Raw genomic sequence first — 17,054 nt, 5'->3', positions numbered from 1 at the left:
TGTTCAGCAGCAATATTTAAAAAGTATGGATCCAACCCATCTGGACCAGCAGATTTCTTAGTATTTAACCCTATTAGAGCATCATACACCTCCTTTGTTCCAATACAAACAAGATCAAAATCAATAGGTACATTTTCCCTAGACAAAGAGTCATCCTCTTGTCTCCTCTGATGTTTTGTTGAATGGTCAAACAACAACCCAGAAGATATAAAGTGCTGATTCAGGGAATCTAACATACTTTTCTTGTCTGTAATAATTTTATTGTTTAACTTCAATATATTTGGCATAACAGTATACCTAGCGTCAGAAGACAGTGATTTTATAACTTTCCAAAATTTTGAGGGATTAGCTGAGCTATCACATAATTCATTTACATAAAAATCTGATTTTGCTTTAAGTATTTGAGAGACACATTTGTTTCTCAGGTGCCTAAAATTTTGCCAGTCTGAACTATTTTTGGATTTCTTTGCTATTGACCAAGCAAGATCACGGTCATGAATTAAATCAAACATTTTCTCTGAAAACCACGGATTATCACAGCCTTTAATTTTATATTTCCTAAAAGGTGCATGCTTGTTTATAATATTCAAAAATAGTGACATAAAATATTTCAACGCTATTTCGGGATCTGGTATCAAATTCACTCTGGCCCAGTCACAAAGATTAAGATCAATACAAAAGGCTTGTTTACAGAATGACTTCAGATTTCTCTTAATTATAGTACGCGGTTTACATTTAGATATCCTGGCATCTCTCACATCTGCAATAACGCAGTGATCACTCATATCATTTGCAAAAACAGCAGTAGCTTTGTATTTCTTCGGCACATTTGTTAAAAACAAATCAAGAAGCGTAGACTTGTCAGGATGTTTAGGATTTGGCCTAGTAGGTGAGTCTATAATTTGAGTCAGATTCGCTGAGTCACAAAAACTTTTAATTTGATCAGATGCAGATGTTAGCCAATCCCAATTTAAGTCTCCCATTAAAGCCAATTCTGTATATTTTATAGATGACAAACAGTTAGACAATGAGGACAATGTTTCCTTTGGAGCCGAAGGAAGGTCTATAGCATCCCGCTACTGTCAAAACATAATTCTGCGATAACTCAATTTTTAACACTAGCAATTCAAATTGTTTAGGCACAGACTTGGATAACTGTACTGTTGCCTGTAAACTATTTTTTACATAGATCGCCACTCATCCACCTTTAGCACGACGATCAGTTCGAAATAAATTATACCCCTCCATAAAAATGTAACTATCAGGAGTGGATCTACCTAGCCAAGTCTCGGATAGCACCATAATATCAACATTTGTCGATTTGGCCCAAATTCTGACCATATCAATTTTTTGGTAATAGACTTCTTACATTTATGTGCACAAAAGCAATACCTGACCTCTTTAAAAAATCAGCAGGGGTTTGCAGAGATATCATATCTGTCACAGGACCTGGGTTAGGTTGCACATTTCCTGACATCAGCAACATAAGTGTAATTATACATTTCAACAAACAGTGCTTTCTGCAATTTTTAAAGTCCCCACTCATTGTGATTTTGGGCCAATAGTTTTTTGATGGAAAAAACAGTCATTTAAAAGGAGAAGACTTAAAAGATGCTTCAAGTCTCCATGTTGTGAAAACAGGCTCCAGTCATACATCCAACTCCCCTGACTGCCAACTAGATCCTGTGCATAGCCAGTAATCTTTGACCGTGATAACATATAAAATGCATTTGAAGAAACGTTATAGTTACTCACTGGGACCTCCCGGTGCACTTCATACTCTGAGATTTAAGGCAGACAGAGCAAAAACAGCAAGGCAAGAGTCATAATTGCCATGATAGACATGCACACCACAGAGCAGGGTAGCAGGGGTATAGTTTGAAGAAACAGAGCAGGGTATTCGGAGTGTAGCTAGTAGAGATCCAGGGTTATAGCTGATAGCTAGTGAAGACCCAGGCTGCAGCTGGTAGCTGATGGAATGGAGGCCAGGCTAAAGCAGGAGGCCAAGCTGTAATTAATGTAGACCCAGGCTGTAACTGGTAAAGTCAGAGTGATACAGCTTTACACCATAAATGATGAACACAGAGATCCAGGCAAACGCCTAGCTCAGCAGCAGATGGTTTGTAGTTAAAGGGCCAAACTGTTTTAACACAGCACATGGAATAGTTCTCCAGTTAAAAATTGTTAATAAGTTGTGTGGTAAACCACAACTTTTCAATTGGGTTGCACCATACGTTGTTTAAGGCAAAAAACAGTTTGAGAAGATGTTAAAATCCATTAAAAAACAAATTAAAAGTAGTTAAAACAAACAAACACTAAACAGGACAAAGGATAAGCTGCCATCTTGGAAAGTGGGCGGGGGTTGCTTTGAACTGTTTAAACTTAAATAGACTATCTATACAAGTAGTTTTGTCTCTTTGTATTATTTTGTCCTGTTATTGACGTAATGCGTGTCATTGACAACATTCAAACAGATGTTCGAATAGTTCGAATATTCGTGTTTTATTTAGAGGGAATATTCGAACGTCATTTTTTAGCAATTTTTACAGCCCTAGTATAGTAGGTAATTCGCCGATTGTTTGTGAACAAAGGGATCAGGCTCATGATGCATGTGGTTTTTGTTAACTGTATGTATTTCCTCTTTACAGAGACGTCAGCAGAGCCGTCTCTTCAGGCCAAGCAGCTTCTGCTGAAACGAGCTCGACTAGCCGACGATCTGAATGATAAAATCTCCCAGCGGCCCGGTCCGATGGAGCTCATTCACAAAAACATCCTGCCAGTGGACAGCAGCCTCAAACAAGCCATCATAGGTACTAAATCAAAGCAAGAAGCATAGTATAGTATACACAGGACAGAAACATTTTCTCCACAGTTTGCTTTTTAACAGGAGTAGTAGTTCCCCCTTGTGTCAGTACAGTTTAATTTATGTTTAATTCATGTTTCTTATTAGGGGTGTAACTGTACGTGTATTCGTACCGGACCGTTTCGGTACAGGGCTTTCGGTACGGTGCACGTGTGTACCGAATGACCGAATGCAATATTTTGATTGCAGAACATATACATTTTCGTGTTTCCAAACGAACATATTAAGTGGCAGAAGTCTCTGCGTTCAGCGCAAATCCCGCCCTGCAGCTGGTTCTAAGGCCGGTGACACACTGGCTGCGTGGCATGAGCGTGGCGTTTCTGCTGCGTGTCAGTTGCGTGACGGCTGCTTTGCGTTTTCTGTGTCTTTACACACCAGAATCATGCCTGACGCGGCGCTGACGCGCTGCTGCTGCTGCTGAAGGTGACAGAGGGAGACCGCCAACAGACCAGGATCTTGTCTTCACGACAACAATATGCATACTTCATGTTGAGCATAAATATAAAGCCTACTGATAAAGGACACCGTCAACAGTATTGACGGCAAAATAGACTATGTTTGACAGGTGCAATATGCCAGTGTGTCACCGGCCTAAGGTTTTCAAAAGGCATCACGCGAGTGTGAACATCACTACAACTAGGAAAAAACAATTGTAATTCAAACGCAGCTCCCGTCGGCATTTAAACAGACTTTACACTTTGGAAAAGTTATATATATATATATATTTTAAATATGAGCAGGCCTGCAAGCGGTGATGGGTAATGCTGCAGTGTAATTATAGTTATTTATTTATATTTTTCATTATATTTTATTATGTGATATTGGTTTGAGACTGAGAGTATTTTATTTAGTGCAGAACTTTGCAGCAGTATGTTATTTCTTATTCTTTTTTATTTTATATATATTTTATTAAAAAGTATTTGTTAAACAAATTGTTAAAAAAAAGTTTATAGTAATAAACAACCTGCATTTTAATGTTTGCATTTCTTTCCCTTACTGTACCGAAAATGAACCGAACCGTGACTTTAAAACCGAGGTACTTACCGAACCATGATTTTTGCGTACCGTTACACCCCTATTTCTTATTAACTTACTTGAATTTGAACTACTGTCTCTATATAGTATGTCAAATTATATTGAATTTTTTATAATACCAGTTAGGTTAATAGTATAATGTATTGTAAATATTTACATTTATTATAAAGAAAAACAAAAGCACAAACTCAGTATCAGTTTCGTTGATTAGTTGGTGCAGTCTTAAATATAGTAGCATTATATCAGTCTCAAAAATTGAGCATTAAGAAAATATATCTGCCCACCAGTCAGTTTTGAGTATATGTTTAACAAAACTTTAAGATAATTTAAGTCACAACTTATCGAACTTTCACACTCCATTTTACACTCAACGTACGCAACCCATCTAAATTTGTATCCGTCCTATTTGTCTCTTTATCAACGTTTGTTTTAAACTCCATTTTAACTCCCAGGTTAAAACTCCTATGGCTGCTAACATTTGCATGTATATTCCTCTCACTCCACACTTCCTCTGGATCATTCCCTTTTTCCCTCTCAATCTACATCCATAAGCGGGCGTTTCAGTGCTCATTCCAGCACATCATTAGCGGTGTGTGTGCATTCATCTTCATATTTATATCCTGTCACGTTCCTGCAGCAGTGCAGTTGGGTGATCATTTAATGCAGAGTTATGGTAATGAGATTGGTGTACGTCAGACATCAAGTTAAATTAATAAGAGGGGAATTTACATTCATGTTCATACAGAATACACCACTCTGTGGCGGCATGAGTTGATTAACCGTGAAGTCACACAATGCAGCACAGTGAAGGAATGCTGAAAGCACAGAATGACTTAAACGGTTTTAATCCCTAAATAACCTAATTAGAGAATGAATGGTTATTGGCATAATGCCACGCTCTCGCTCAAATTAAACATAAATACCATGCACTGGAGTTTAAAGGTTTTATTATTCACTCTGGGACAATACTAGTGCAGTGTAAGTGAAATAGAGAAGCAGTCCACTAAAGATCAGAGGTTTCTTTCATGTTGTTTGATTTTGTCTTATTTTAGATGACTGACTATTACTATTCCCACCACATTTATTATTCATTTGTTCATTAATTTTATTCCTTCATTATTTTTATTTTATTTTAATTAATTATTTATATTTAGGCAATATTAGAAGTCCCATATGTTTGAGCTGTGGGCAAAAATAGTATTTTAATTCATGCAGTTTGGAGAAGTGGACTATAACTTGACTAGGCAGTGACCGGCAGAAAATAAAGCAGAACTCAATGCTGAAAAAAAAAAGTAAAAATACATTGAAAATGAGCAAAACTTGATCATGTAACCAACTACATATTAACATGCTAAAAACCACTCAGAAAACCTCAGCAATTGTGTAGCAACAACTTGACATTGTGGCAGCGAGGTTTGCATAGGTAAACTTGACTTATGCTTCTTGAGAAAATGAAAATCTTGAATGCTGTATCTCAACCATCCTTTTTATTTTATTTATTTTTTTACACTTTCTCTCCCTCAGAGACTGAGTTTCCAAAAGTAGAAGTGGAGAACTCTTCATTCGACGAGGAAAGCAGTGACGCATTCTCACCAGAGCAGACCCTCCATCAGGACTCTCCCCTCGGCCAAGGACACTTACCTTCCCCCCCTGAGATACCGGCCAGTGAAACCACACCCAAACAGGTGCCGTGTGCCAATTTGTGAACTTTTGTAAAAAATAATTACATGATCATTTTTAGATCTCTATGTTATAGAAATGTCTTTAATGTAAGATCTTCAATTCAGATTTACTTGCCAGTTAAAGTTAAGTCTTGAAATGTATTTTAAGGCAATTAATTTTCATCTAATATTTATAGTTGATTTCTAACTAACTTATTTCAGATAGTTGCCAGTGCAACTTTTCTCATTTTCATTTAAGTACTAAAATTGCTAAAACTGAAATACAAATAAAGCTAAATAGAAATATTGAAAATCAAGAGCACATAACAATATTTCTTAACCTTAAACTAAAATACAATTTTTAAAATGAAAACTAAAAATATTAAAAGAAAAGAAAATATCATTTAACTATATGAATTATATAGAATGATCATCATGCCTGCACCCTAAATTTTTTCTTGTTAAATATACATAATGTATGGTAAAATAAAATGAAACTAATTTAGTTATTATGAACGACTAAGGTGATGAATTTAGCTAAATTTTAACCGTAACATGCAAACAGTCAGTATGTTTTTTTTTAACTAAATCTAAAATCATTAGAAGTAGTTTTTGTTATTTGAATAATTGTTTTATTTTTAACAAATGTATTCAGTTGACCATGCATTTCTAATCCATTTCTAATTGCGAATGATTTTCATTTAAGTACTAAAAACTAAAATACAAATAAAGTTAAATAGAAGTCTCAAAAATCCAAAGTACATAAAATGACTCGACCTTAAACTACATTTTTTTCATAAATGAAAATATAAAAATAAAAGCTAATTCAGAATAGAAATAATAATACATTATTTAAACAGTATGAGTGGAATGTCAAAAGTTTGTTCTTTCATATCACTAATAGCATATAAGATATATACACAGAATGTGAATTGAGTGTCTCAACCAGCTGGTCTCCACTTTTAACTAAATCTGTACAAATCTTGGCAGTTTCAGTAAATTCCCTCTTTTAGGTTAATAAAGAAATAATCTTCATCAGAATATCACACACTTTGAAGTCTTCGTGTAGCTCCTTGTGTTCAGTTAGCTCTCAAGAGCCCTGAATTATTTGCAGATCTACATTCAGCTCATTCCACATCCACACAGACACGTTCACAAGCGCTCATGCTAACAAGCGTGCACCTAATCGCACTTGATCTGCACACATTAATGTTTTGGTCCTGTAGTCACGTTTACACACACATGCCTGTGCTCTCTGAATGCAGTCACGCAAACATGATAGAGTTCCTCAGATTCATGTGCTTCTCCGGATTTTCTTAGGTCCCACCTCCTCCTCCTCCTCCTCCTCCTCCACCGCTGCCAAACACCGCTGGTCCTGCCCCTAAGCAGAAACTAGCCAATGGGACAACAGGCCACAAGCAAGCTCCTGCACTACAAAAGGTGAGAGTTCCTTATTTAACCCAGGACAGCTGTCTCAGGCACCAATGCCACAATAAAAATCCTCTTTCGTGCTAATGTCTTTCTGTCTCCTTTAGGGTGGTAAAGTGGGTAGTGAGCGCCCTGTTCAGCGCTCTAAAAAGGTGAGAGAGAACAAACCAAAAGTGAAGAAGCTGAAGTATCACCAGTATATTCCTCCGGACCAGAAAGCCGAACGTGAGCCTCCACCTCTGCTCGACTCCTCCTATGCCAAACTCCTCTATCAACAGCAGCTCTTCCTCCAGCTGCAGATCATCAACCAACAGCAGCAGAACTACAACTACCACACCATCCTGCCTGCTCCACCCAAGTAAGACATGCCTGATATCAACTGTATTGTGTGCAACACACACACACACACAAACACACACACATATATATATATCTGACAAATTACTGTGTATTTATATATTGCATTATAAAATTATATCTGAAGTTTATATATATATATATATATATATATATATATATATATATATATATTATATATATATATTTTTTTTTTTTTACAGATTCATGTTTTTGAAAGAAATCTTATATGATCACCACAGCTGCATTTATTTGACCAAAATTACATTTATTTATCTGTTTTACTATGCCACATGTTCCTTCAGAAATCATTCTAATATGTTGATTTGATGCTCAAGAAGCATTTCTTATTATTATCAATGCTGAAAACAGCTGTTACTTATTATTTGAGGGAAACCATGATAGATGTTTTGTTTTCAGGATTCTTTGATGAAAAGAAAAATATAATTTATATTTTAAAAAATCTTTTATAGAATTGTATGTACAAAGTCTTGTCTTCTTTGTCTAAGCTGAATTGTATAAAAGTTGTGTATATATATATATATATATATATATATATATATATATATATATATATATATATATATATATATATATATATATATATATATATATATATTTCATGTATGTGGAATGTTCACTTTGTATCTGCCATGTAACAGCCAGTGAAGCTGATATGGCAATACATTTAAATGCAATCACAAATGTTTTTTTACACTTTACTTAGGCCTCCTTCTGATCAGCAGCCTGTTTCAACCAACGGCTCATCGCCATCCAAAAATGACACGCCTCCTCAATCAACATCCACTAATCTGTCTGGCCAGAATCAGCAGATCACTGCATTTAAAATAGGACCTCTGCCTCCCAACCTGGATGAACTAAAGGTTGAATCCCCTGCTATGATGCTGTTTCTGAATTTCAGTACTGTTCACTGACTGAGAGTCAGATGAGCTCCTCTCACATCCTGTCGCTCTCTTCACTTCCTGCAGGTGGCAGAGCTGAAGCAGGAGTTAAAAATGCGGGGCTTAACTGTCTCAGGCACCAAAAATGATCTTATTGAGCGGCTGAAGAATTTTCACGAGCAGAACGGTGCTTCTTCTAAAACCAGCACAGCATCACCCCCTGTAGTGGGAGGAGTCTCTTCCTCCACCCAATCAACAGGCAGGGGCATGGTGGTTGCTTCCTTCCCATTCGTCACGACTGCAGAAAGGGGTGGAGCTCAGATGACAGCGCATCAGATAATGCAGTTTGGCAGCACTAGCTCCTCCCCTCCGGTTTCCCCCGCCCACTCAGAGCGCTCTTCGACTGGAATGAGCCCAGATGAAACAAGCAGTAATGGGGATGCTTTTGGGGAAATGGTAACTGTCTCCTTCAGTGCTTTCTTACTGCTAGTCTTCAAACTAATAGAAATGGTTAACTGAAGGATAAGCAATTGTGAACCATTCTCAGGTGTGTAGCATTTACAGATAAGCTTACCCTGTGTCTACTGTGAGCTTCAGGCTTTAGGCTACTTTTCTATTTTATTTTTAATGACATTTTGTTAGTCTAACAATTAAAAAAACATTTCACAATACACTTCAGAATTTTCATAATAATACTTGTGCCAAACGTCAGCTTCAGGAAAATGAAAATAAAATCCTCCTTTAGTTTTGATGAAAACATGTTGGTCTGATAATTGATCAAATATTTTATTGAGTTCATTATCAATGAAATCGGTTGTATATCAAATAATAGTTAGGTTACATTTCAGCAACAGTAAAATAAAAATAAAATATTTATAATGAAAATCCTTTATTTTTAGTAAAATTATTATTTAATTGATGATATAATAATTTATATTATTAATTAGAATTTAAATACATTTATTTTAAAAGAAAATATATTTTATCTATATTTCAGCAGCAGTAAATTTTAAAGAAAATCTTACTTATGGCCATACTAATATTTGACGTATTTTAATAATACAAATTAAAGCAGTTTGCTTCAAAAGGCTACACTTATCAACAGCAAAATAGAAGTAAAATCCCACTTTATTTTTAATGAAAATCGAATTATTGATAACAGTTTATTTTATTAATAATATTGCATCCATCAGCTAACTGCTCATTGCAGTTTGTCAGCCACTTCAAGTGTAGACTGTTGCTTTTGTTGTAGTTTTAGTGCTGTACCACTTGTGTCTGGTGACATGGTAATCCTAAAGTATGGAATTATTACATTTATACAATTATATACTCTAACTGTTTTCTCCAAGACTTTCAGGTATTCTGATTAGCTCTTTTTATACATTTATGTATTTCTCATTCCTGTCCCTTTCAGGTGACCTCTCCTCTTACCCAGCTCTCCTTGCAAACTTCTCCTCCTCTCCCCTCCACGATCTGCATTAAAGAGGAGCCCGGCAGCTGGACGTCCCCGTCCTCCTGCTGTCTGGGGTCCCAGTCTGCAGCACCCGCTATAGACAAGGACCAGATGCTGCAGGAGAAGGACCGGCGCATCCAGGAGCTCACACGCATGCTGTTGCAGAAGCAGCAGCTGGTCGAATCTCTGCGCTCGCAGCTGGAGGGCAAACAGGTGGGTCTGCCGCTCCTTCCTGGTGTCACTATGGAGGCGGTCAGGGTGACCATAAAGGAAGAGGTCATAGAGGTGTTTGAAGACAGCGAGATGGTGACAGAGCCGCCGGTATTCCCACAGGCAGGGCAGACGCAGACGCAGACGCAGACGCAGACGCAAAGGATGGCGGCTGCACTGGAGGTGGAGCAGGACCGGCAGCAGCAGCTCATAATGCAACAGAATCAGCGCAACCTGCAGCGACAAGCACATCAGAGGAAGAGGAAATCCCAAAAACAACAGCTCAACCAACAAAAACAAGTCAGTGGGAAGTTTCCATGGCATACCATTTCCTTTTTGAGATTAATTGAATGATTCATTTGCATCTAATAAGAGTAATTAAAAGAACAATTCCAAAAACATAGTGACTACACAGTGTGGTTTTTATACTGATGCCACGGGTTGTTGTTGTTTTTTATTTTAGGAGGTTTTATCCTCTTGGACCTTGTTTTTTGAACGATTATGATGCAATTTGTCATTTTCTCCAGAAAGATTTGGCTAGTTTGGGTACAAGTTGAGCTGGTTTTCTTACGCAGACCTGGCAACCCTGGTTGACACTGCATTTTTGGTGTACTTTTAGGAGGGAAATGATTTTTTACACTGTTTTCCCTGAACATTTCCTCTGGCACCAAGCATTATATTGCAGCCTCCTAGGGTTATGTTTGTGGCACAGCAGTCGTCAGCCTTTGAACTTTTATTGTCATGGAAAATCACAGAACTTTTCCTCTTTTCCATTTTTCCAGCAGTTGGCTCAAGCACTTACCAACCAGCAGTCAAGTCCTGTTTCTTCATTCCCAGTGGACGTACTGAAATCAACCTCCACCCCCACCATAGTGACCGACAGAAATGGCAACCAGTTCCTGCTAACACTGTCGAATCAAAACGCAGAGGCGCCTGCCAGAGGACGCCGCGCCCAGAGCAAAGTAACCAAACATTAAACTTGTGCCTTAGTTCTTAGAGTTGTCAAAATCTGTACAATTATTATGTAATCATTGATGTTTATGTCATTTTCAGAGGCTGCAGTCTACACCCATCATGTTAGCCAACAAGTCAGTGACTGAAGTGCTTAACAATAACAACCAATCTGAACAGCCCATACAAACCGTCATTTTGAAACAGCCAATCAAAAAGGTTAGTACAAATCCACTTTTTTAAATACATTTTTGTGTTTTGAATAAAATATTGCACATTATAGACTGTTGTTTTTAATAGTGTGTGAAACAGAATACATTTTTAGTACAGAATGCATACATAACCTTATGATTTTGGGTAAAAATGTCTTAAATGTTGTCTGATCAACAAAAAAAAAAAGATTATTCACAGCTGATATTACTTCTAGTTCAATCGCCACATTCATTCGTTAAGCTCTTAATGTTAATTGAGTCTCTATGATAGCGAATAAGAAAGGACTTTTGGAGAAAACGGCCATCTTTCCTCCATATAAATTAATGATATGTATAAAGCAACATCACTTATTCCTGACAAATCATTGAACCCAATTATGGGGCTTTTAAACCCACTTATTAAACTCACTGGTGTTCAAAGGGCAGCAGGCATGAGCTATTAGCCCATTAACATTGAGACTAATTGAGATGCATGTTTTTACTTTGACAGGCACTAAAGCCAGACCTAAATATGACGACCAATTACAAATCATCCAGCTGTACATCCATCTCATCACAAGCCAATATACAACCATTCTTCTCTCAAGTGGAATCCATGAACGACACCGAGGCCTTCCCCTCATTTCCCAACAACAACAACAACAACGTAAGAGTTTTGTTTGTGTTCATACTAAAAATCTATTCCCAAACCTGGTGTGCTAGACTTTATTTACATTATTGTAAATCGTTGTAAACTAATTCTAATGTAGCATTGCATGTACAGTTGGAGAAAAATATATCAGAACCCTTAATATTCCTTAATATAACTGAATTTTTGCTCTAAATCGGCTCTTAAAATAATTTCTGAAGGATCGTGTTACACTGAACACTGGAGCAATGATGCTGACAATTCAGCTTTATCTTCATAGGAATATTAATATTATAGTATAGTATATATTATATTTAATATATAATAAATTACATTCAAATAGAAGAAAAACTGTTATTTTAAATTGTTATATCTTTTCAAAATATTACCTTTTTCACTGTATTTTTGATTAAATAAAAGTGAGCATAGGAGACTTCTTTCAAAAACATTTTTTAAAAATCTTACCGACCCCTAATGGTACTGTTTTTAAACTAGTGTATTTAAGTATTGATCAGCTTTATTGAACACAGCAAACCTTGTAAACATCAACTGTGCAGACTATAACAGGAGTCATGAATAATGTGGAGTGCATTCAAAAAACACTCACAAATTTGGAGTTTGCTTTTCACAAGAAGCATTGACTAATGTGAAGCAAGCCTCGAGCAAAAGAGATCTCAGAACACCTAAGATTAAGAAGAGTTGACTGTGTAAAGCTGGAAAGAGCAGAGCTCATGTCTGTGTCTGTACTCTATGTAAAGACTGTCTTGGGGCCAGCAAGAATCTTTTCTAAAGCTAAATAACAACACCTATGTCATACGATGCGGGATTTCTAATCAGAGTTGTCTAGACTCTTATATGGCACAGATTCTTTTAGTGGAGTACAGATTTATAGGTCTGTGATATAAATAGAGTGCAGCTTGTTTGTGATAACATCTTAAGACCTTTATTTAGGCATGCATTTTATCTCACCAACCTCTTTTTTATACCTTTTTTTCTAAAAATGTCCTCAAGTCATCAATTAAGCACCAACAATAACACTACCGTATTTTCCGGACTATAAGTCACACTTTTTTTCATAGTTTGGCTCGTCCTGCGACTTATAGTCAGGTGCGACTTATTTATCAAAATTAATTTGACATGAACCGAGAGAAATTAACCAAGAGAAAACATTACTGTCTCCAGCCCCGAGAGGGCGCTCTAATGCTGCTCATTGCTCCTGTAGTCTACACTGAGCAGCATAGAGCGCCCTCTCGCGGCTGGAGACGGCAATGTTTTCTCTTGGTTCTTGGTTTTAAATAAATGCGACTTATAGTCCAGTGCTACTTATTTATGTTTTTTTCCTCATCGTGACGTATTTTTGGACTGATGCGACTTATACTCAGGTGCGACTTATAGTCCGTACTATTCAGGAGTTCAGGAGAATTGGAATGTAGTGTATGAATAATATGGGCTATTCTTATGGTTTATATGTTGCATGGTGTATTTTTGTCCTGTCAACCATTGTTTATGGAGCTGAACTGCATGACAGTCAATCAGAATTCATCTGTTAGTGTTCCATGAAAATAACGAGAGAACAAATTCTTTAATATGCATCCATATCTGTCTGTCAGGAGGAGAAGTGTTTGAATTTGGACCAGCATGCTTTGCTCTCTCCTCCCAGCTTGTGTTCACCCATAGCTCTTTGTCATCAGGTATTGTCTCGTCCTCCACCTCTCTTCCATCTGCTGTTGAATTTCTTTTGAGTTTTCTTTTCATAGTAATGTTTCTGACCATTCATTTGTGTTGAAATCCTTGATTTGTCAGCACTTGGGGCTGATTTAGGATTGGTTTTCCCATTTAATTTGTTTATTGAATGATTTCCTGGATTCCGAGGAGCAGATCCAAGATAATTGAACGAGAACCCAGTAGCTATCCATGTTGGCGTATCTAATGATGTTGATGTTCTTGCAGGAGAATGGCTGTCACCAGCAGGTTGACGACCTGTTTGACATCCTAATTCAACGTGGAGGTGAGTTTTGATGAATTGATTTAATTTTTCTTGTCATTTAGATGAGAGAAGTGTACAGGTGCTCACACTCATGCTTTGTTTCCTGCAGAAATCTCAGAGAATTTCAAAGCCAGCCCTGATCCTGTTCTCGAAAGGCTTCGGCCGAACACACCTCTTTCGTCAAGCTCCTCCCCTCTCTGTCTTTCCCATCCTCCTGATATGCCCTTCAAAACTTTCATTTTACAACCTCAGCTTCCTTCAATTAAGGCGCACATCAACTGTGACACAGGAGGGGGGCGTCTTGAAGATTTCCTGGAAAGCACAACTGGCAAACCTTTGCTGGGAGTGGAGCCAGGAGGACCGACGACGCTAATTGTTGACCTCCACAACCAAATGCTCAGCACACCGAGTATCCTAGACCACCCACGTTCCCCAATGGATACGTGTGACATGAGTTTTTCCAGTCACTCGCCTTCAGATCTGATAGACTCCGCCCCCGATCCAATGGAATGGATGGAGCTCGGAATGGGCGGGGCTGGAGGGGAGGGGCATGGGATGGTACATATGAATGGACACGAGTCCTCTAGCTTATTTTCCACAGACTTTCTGGACACTTCTGATCTGAATTGGTCCAGCTTATAGTTCATGGGATATTGCAGACTGCCATATTTTTGGAAAGGGCCTATTATGGAATAGCTTGCTTTACATAGTACAGTTTATATTTGTCTCCACAAGTGAAAAAAGTATGGATATTCAAAATACTAATTTAACTTGGATTATGTTACACTTTATCCCTCACCTTTGCTTGCACAAACGCTCACACCACTGATTGCACGCATATGTCACAGAGCTGTCTACATAACATTTTAATCTGGAAGGTGTCATTTGTTGTGCTTTTGTTTATCTGAAACACATAACCTAAATATCTCAAATTTGCATATTTGAACAAGATGTCTTTGTGTATTTTATTATTTAAAATATGTGAGTTGCTCTTGTAATTAATGACACTTAAAACAAGATGTTTTCTAGATGATGGAGTCCTCTGTGATGTATGTGTGCTTATGGAAACATGATAATGCATACAAACAAGCGACAGACCTTGTTTTTGCATCAATTTGAGCAAATTCATTCACTAAGTGCAGCTTTTGAATTTAATTCACCTTTAAATTTGATTTTGCGGCATTAAACAAAAAACAAACAAACGAAGAAATCTGACTTTATCAAAGATAGTTGGTAAACTTATGCACACTAGTTATTAAAAACTCAATAGCTTTTAAAGATACACCGGGATTTTACTATTTATAGTACTGAACTTATGTTGCTAATATTTTTATATTATAAGCAGGTTATAAACAGGTTTTTAGCATTGACATTCATGTTACCATAAGGGTATTTTTAATAATAATAATGAAGATAATAATAATAATAATAATCATCATTTGTAGTTATTATTACTTTTATTATTATTAATAAGTAGTACTTAACACTGTTTAAATTCAGTTAGATATTTGTTAAGCAAGAGACTCGCAGTAAGTAGATAGTGTATCCACATCATTTTGTTTATGTGCCAAAAATATTATTTTATGGCTATATAGATAGCCAGTAAGCTATTTAATTGAATTTTAAAACAGCAGTTGGACTATGCTACTTTAGCCATTTTTTTTTTCCAATATGGAAAGACAAGCCATTCAAACCATGTTTTTGTTAGCGTGTGCTAGCATTGCAACCTGATGAGAGCTGCCAGATGAAGTTTTAATTGCATAGTTAATTGCGTAGTTAATAGTACAAGATCACAAAATTCCCAGAGTGCTTGACAGTTAAGAGTATAACTCCGAATTAATAGCTTTGTGTTACTCCTTATCCTTGCCAGGTTCACATTACATGGCATCACCAAAGTACAGTATGAGACAAATTTTAATCACATTTTAGAAAACTGAAGAGAGGTCTTACTGTTTCATATTTCTTTAGATCCAGTAAATCTAAATATTTTGATGAAACTGTGCATGACCTATATTGTATAAGTTCTGGGAAATTACTTTATTACATTACATTTTAATTTAATGTTCTTAAAATTCAAACATGCCTGTAACTTTCAGAAATATTGCCTCTATCTTATAGATCTGAATGGGAATTATCAAATGTTTTATTGTGTATATATTATGCATTGTATATGAACTAAAATGTTGTATATGCCTATGCAGCGTACTGTATGTACTGCACTGTATTTTATCAATACTTCTGTCTGTAGGCTGAAGTTTTGATAAAAGAATATGAGCCTATAAGAGATAGTGAATGTTTCTAAGATGATCTGAATGTATAGTTCTTAGTGTATAAAATATTATGAGAAATACACAAGGCATAATCACATCTAATGAATAAGCAACATTCAAATTTCAAGGACCTTCAAACACATTTGTATATTATCACTGTTACTTTCTTTATGCATTGCTTTAATGTGCGTTTTATTCTGTGCTTCTGCGTATTGTACGTGAGCTCAGGAATTAATTGTATTTTGTGTGTGTGGTTGGTGTATATATGTGACATCATTTGGGGGAACAGCATTACTGTCCGCAGTATTCACGCTCTCCATCTGTTTGAATTTGCACTTTCAGAGTTTTGCCTGGTTTTTCTTGTGGCCCAAATTGAGCTTTATATCCACATGATCTCCAGTCCACCTACTGTACGCTGGAGAATCAAGCTCCTCAGTGCTTCTTTGGCCGAATGTATTCATTTGTGGGGCTTCAGAGCCTCTCAGGGCTTAATGTCTTTAAGAATTTATTTTATTTTTGGAAAATAAATGAAATGTTACAAATGAAAATAATGGTTTTTGGGTGCTTTCCAGAGAAGAAAGGCCAAAAAAAAAAAAAATAGGTCACATTGGTTGACTAGTGCTTGGTATTCATATATTCTTAGTCTGTTTATAGAGGGCTTCATTAAAGGGGTAGTTCAACCAAAAATAAGCAAGTGATTCATGATTACATTTCTGCACAAAGATATTGTACAGCTTCTAAAGACTTGAAATGTACAACGTAAGTCACATGGACAACTTTTATTGCACTTTTTTTGTTGTCATTTTGTAGATTGACACCTCCTGTGACTTTCATTAATATTTGCATAACATTAACGGTTCTTATTAAGGTTACTTGTAAGAAAGAAAGTCATCAGGTTTTGAACATAGGAGTAAATGATGACAGAAGTTTTTCTTTTTGTTGAAGTATTCCTTCAAGATTGACTTGGTCTGAAGGCAACCTATTAACTACTAGTCTTAAAAATAATTGATTCCTAGAAAAAGAAATATCCATGAAACATTTCTATTGGATTAAAGGTTATTACAAGAAAATGGTTCCTAAAACTGTTCACTGATCGG

General features: G+C 36.6%; 1 protein-coding gene across 9 annotated transcripts in view; it reads left to right on the top strand.

The window, feature by feature from the left end:
• Positions 1 to 16,508, top strand: part of LOC132148909 (myocardin-related transcription factor A-like) — a 50,493-nt gene extending 33,985 nt beyond the window's left edge. For 4 of the 9 annotated variants that reach the window (XM_059557696.1, XM_059557699.1, XM_059557703.1 and 1 more), the window contains exons 5-17: positions 2,649 to 2,810; positions 5,423 to 5,583; positions 6,880 to 6,999; positions 7,095 to 7,345; positions 8,072 to 8,228; positions 8,334 to 8,702; positions 9,661 to 10,209; positions 10,692 to 10,871; positions 10,963 to 11,079; positions 11,563 to 11,724; positions 13,314 to 13,391; positions 13,651 to 13,708; positions 13,797 to 16,508. In XM_059557696.1, coding sequence (XP_059413679.1) covers positions 2,649 to 2,810; positions 5,423 to 5,583; positions 6,880 to 6,999; positions 7,095 to 7,345; positions 8,072 to 8,228; positions 8,334 to 8,702; positions 9,661 to 10,209; positions 10,692 to 10,871; positions 10,963 to 11,079; positions 11,563 to 11,724; positions 13,314 to 13,391; positions 13,651 to 13,708; positions 13,797 to 14,329 — 2,897 coding nt within the window. In that variant the 3' untranslated portion in view covers positions 14,330 to 16,508. Of the gene's footprint in view, positions 1 to 2,648; positions 2,811 to 5,422; positions 5,584 to 6,879; positions 7,000 to 7,094; positions 7,346 to 8,071; positions 8,229 to 8,333; positions 8,703 to 9,660; positions 10,210 to 10,691; positions 10,872 to 10,962; positions 11,080 to 11,562; positions 11,725 to 13,310; positions 13,392 to 13,650; positions 13,709 to 13,796 lie in introns of all 9 variants that reach the window. The other 5 variants (XM_059557698.1, XM_059557697.1, XM_059557705.1 and 2 more) reach the window with 5 other exon arrangements.
• The last annotated feature ends 546 nt before the right edge of the window (positions 16,509 to 17,054 follow it).

Source organism: Carassius carassius, chromosome 9 (genome assembly GCF_963082965.1).
Source record: "Carassius carassius chromosome 9, fCarCar2.1, whole genome shotgun sequence".
NCBI classification, from domain to species: Eukaryota; Metazoa; Chordata; class Actinopteri; order Cypriniformes; family Cyprinidae; genus Carassius; species Carassius carassius.
This window is presented reverse-complemented; position numbering and strand designations above follow the sequence as displayed.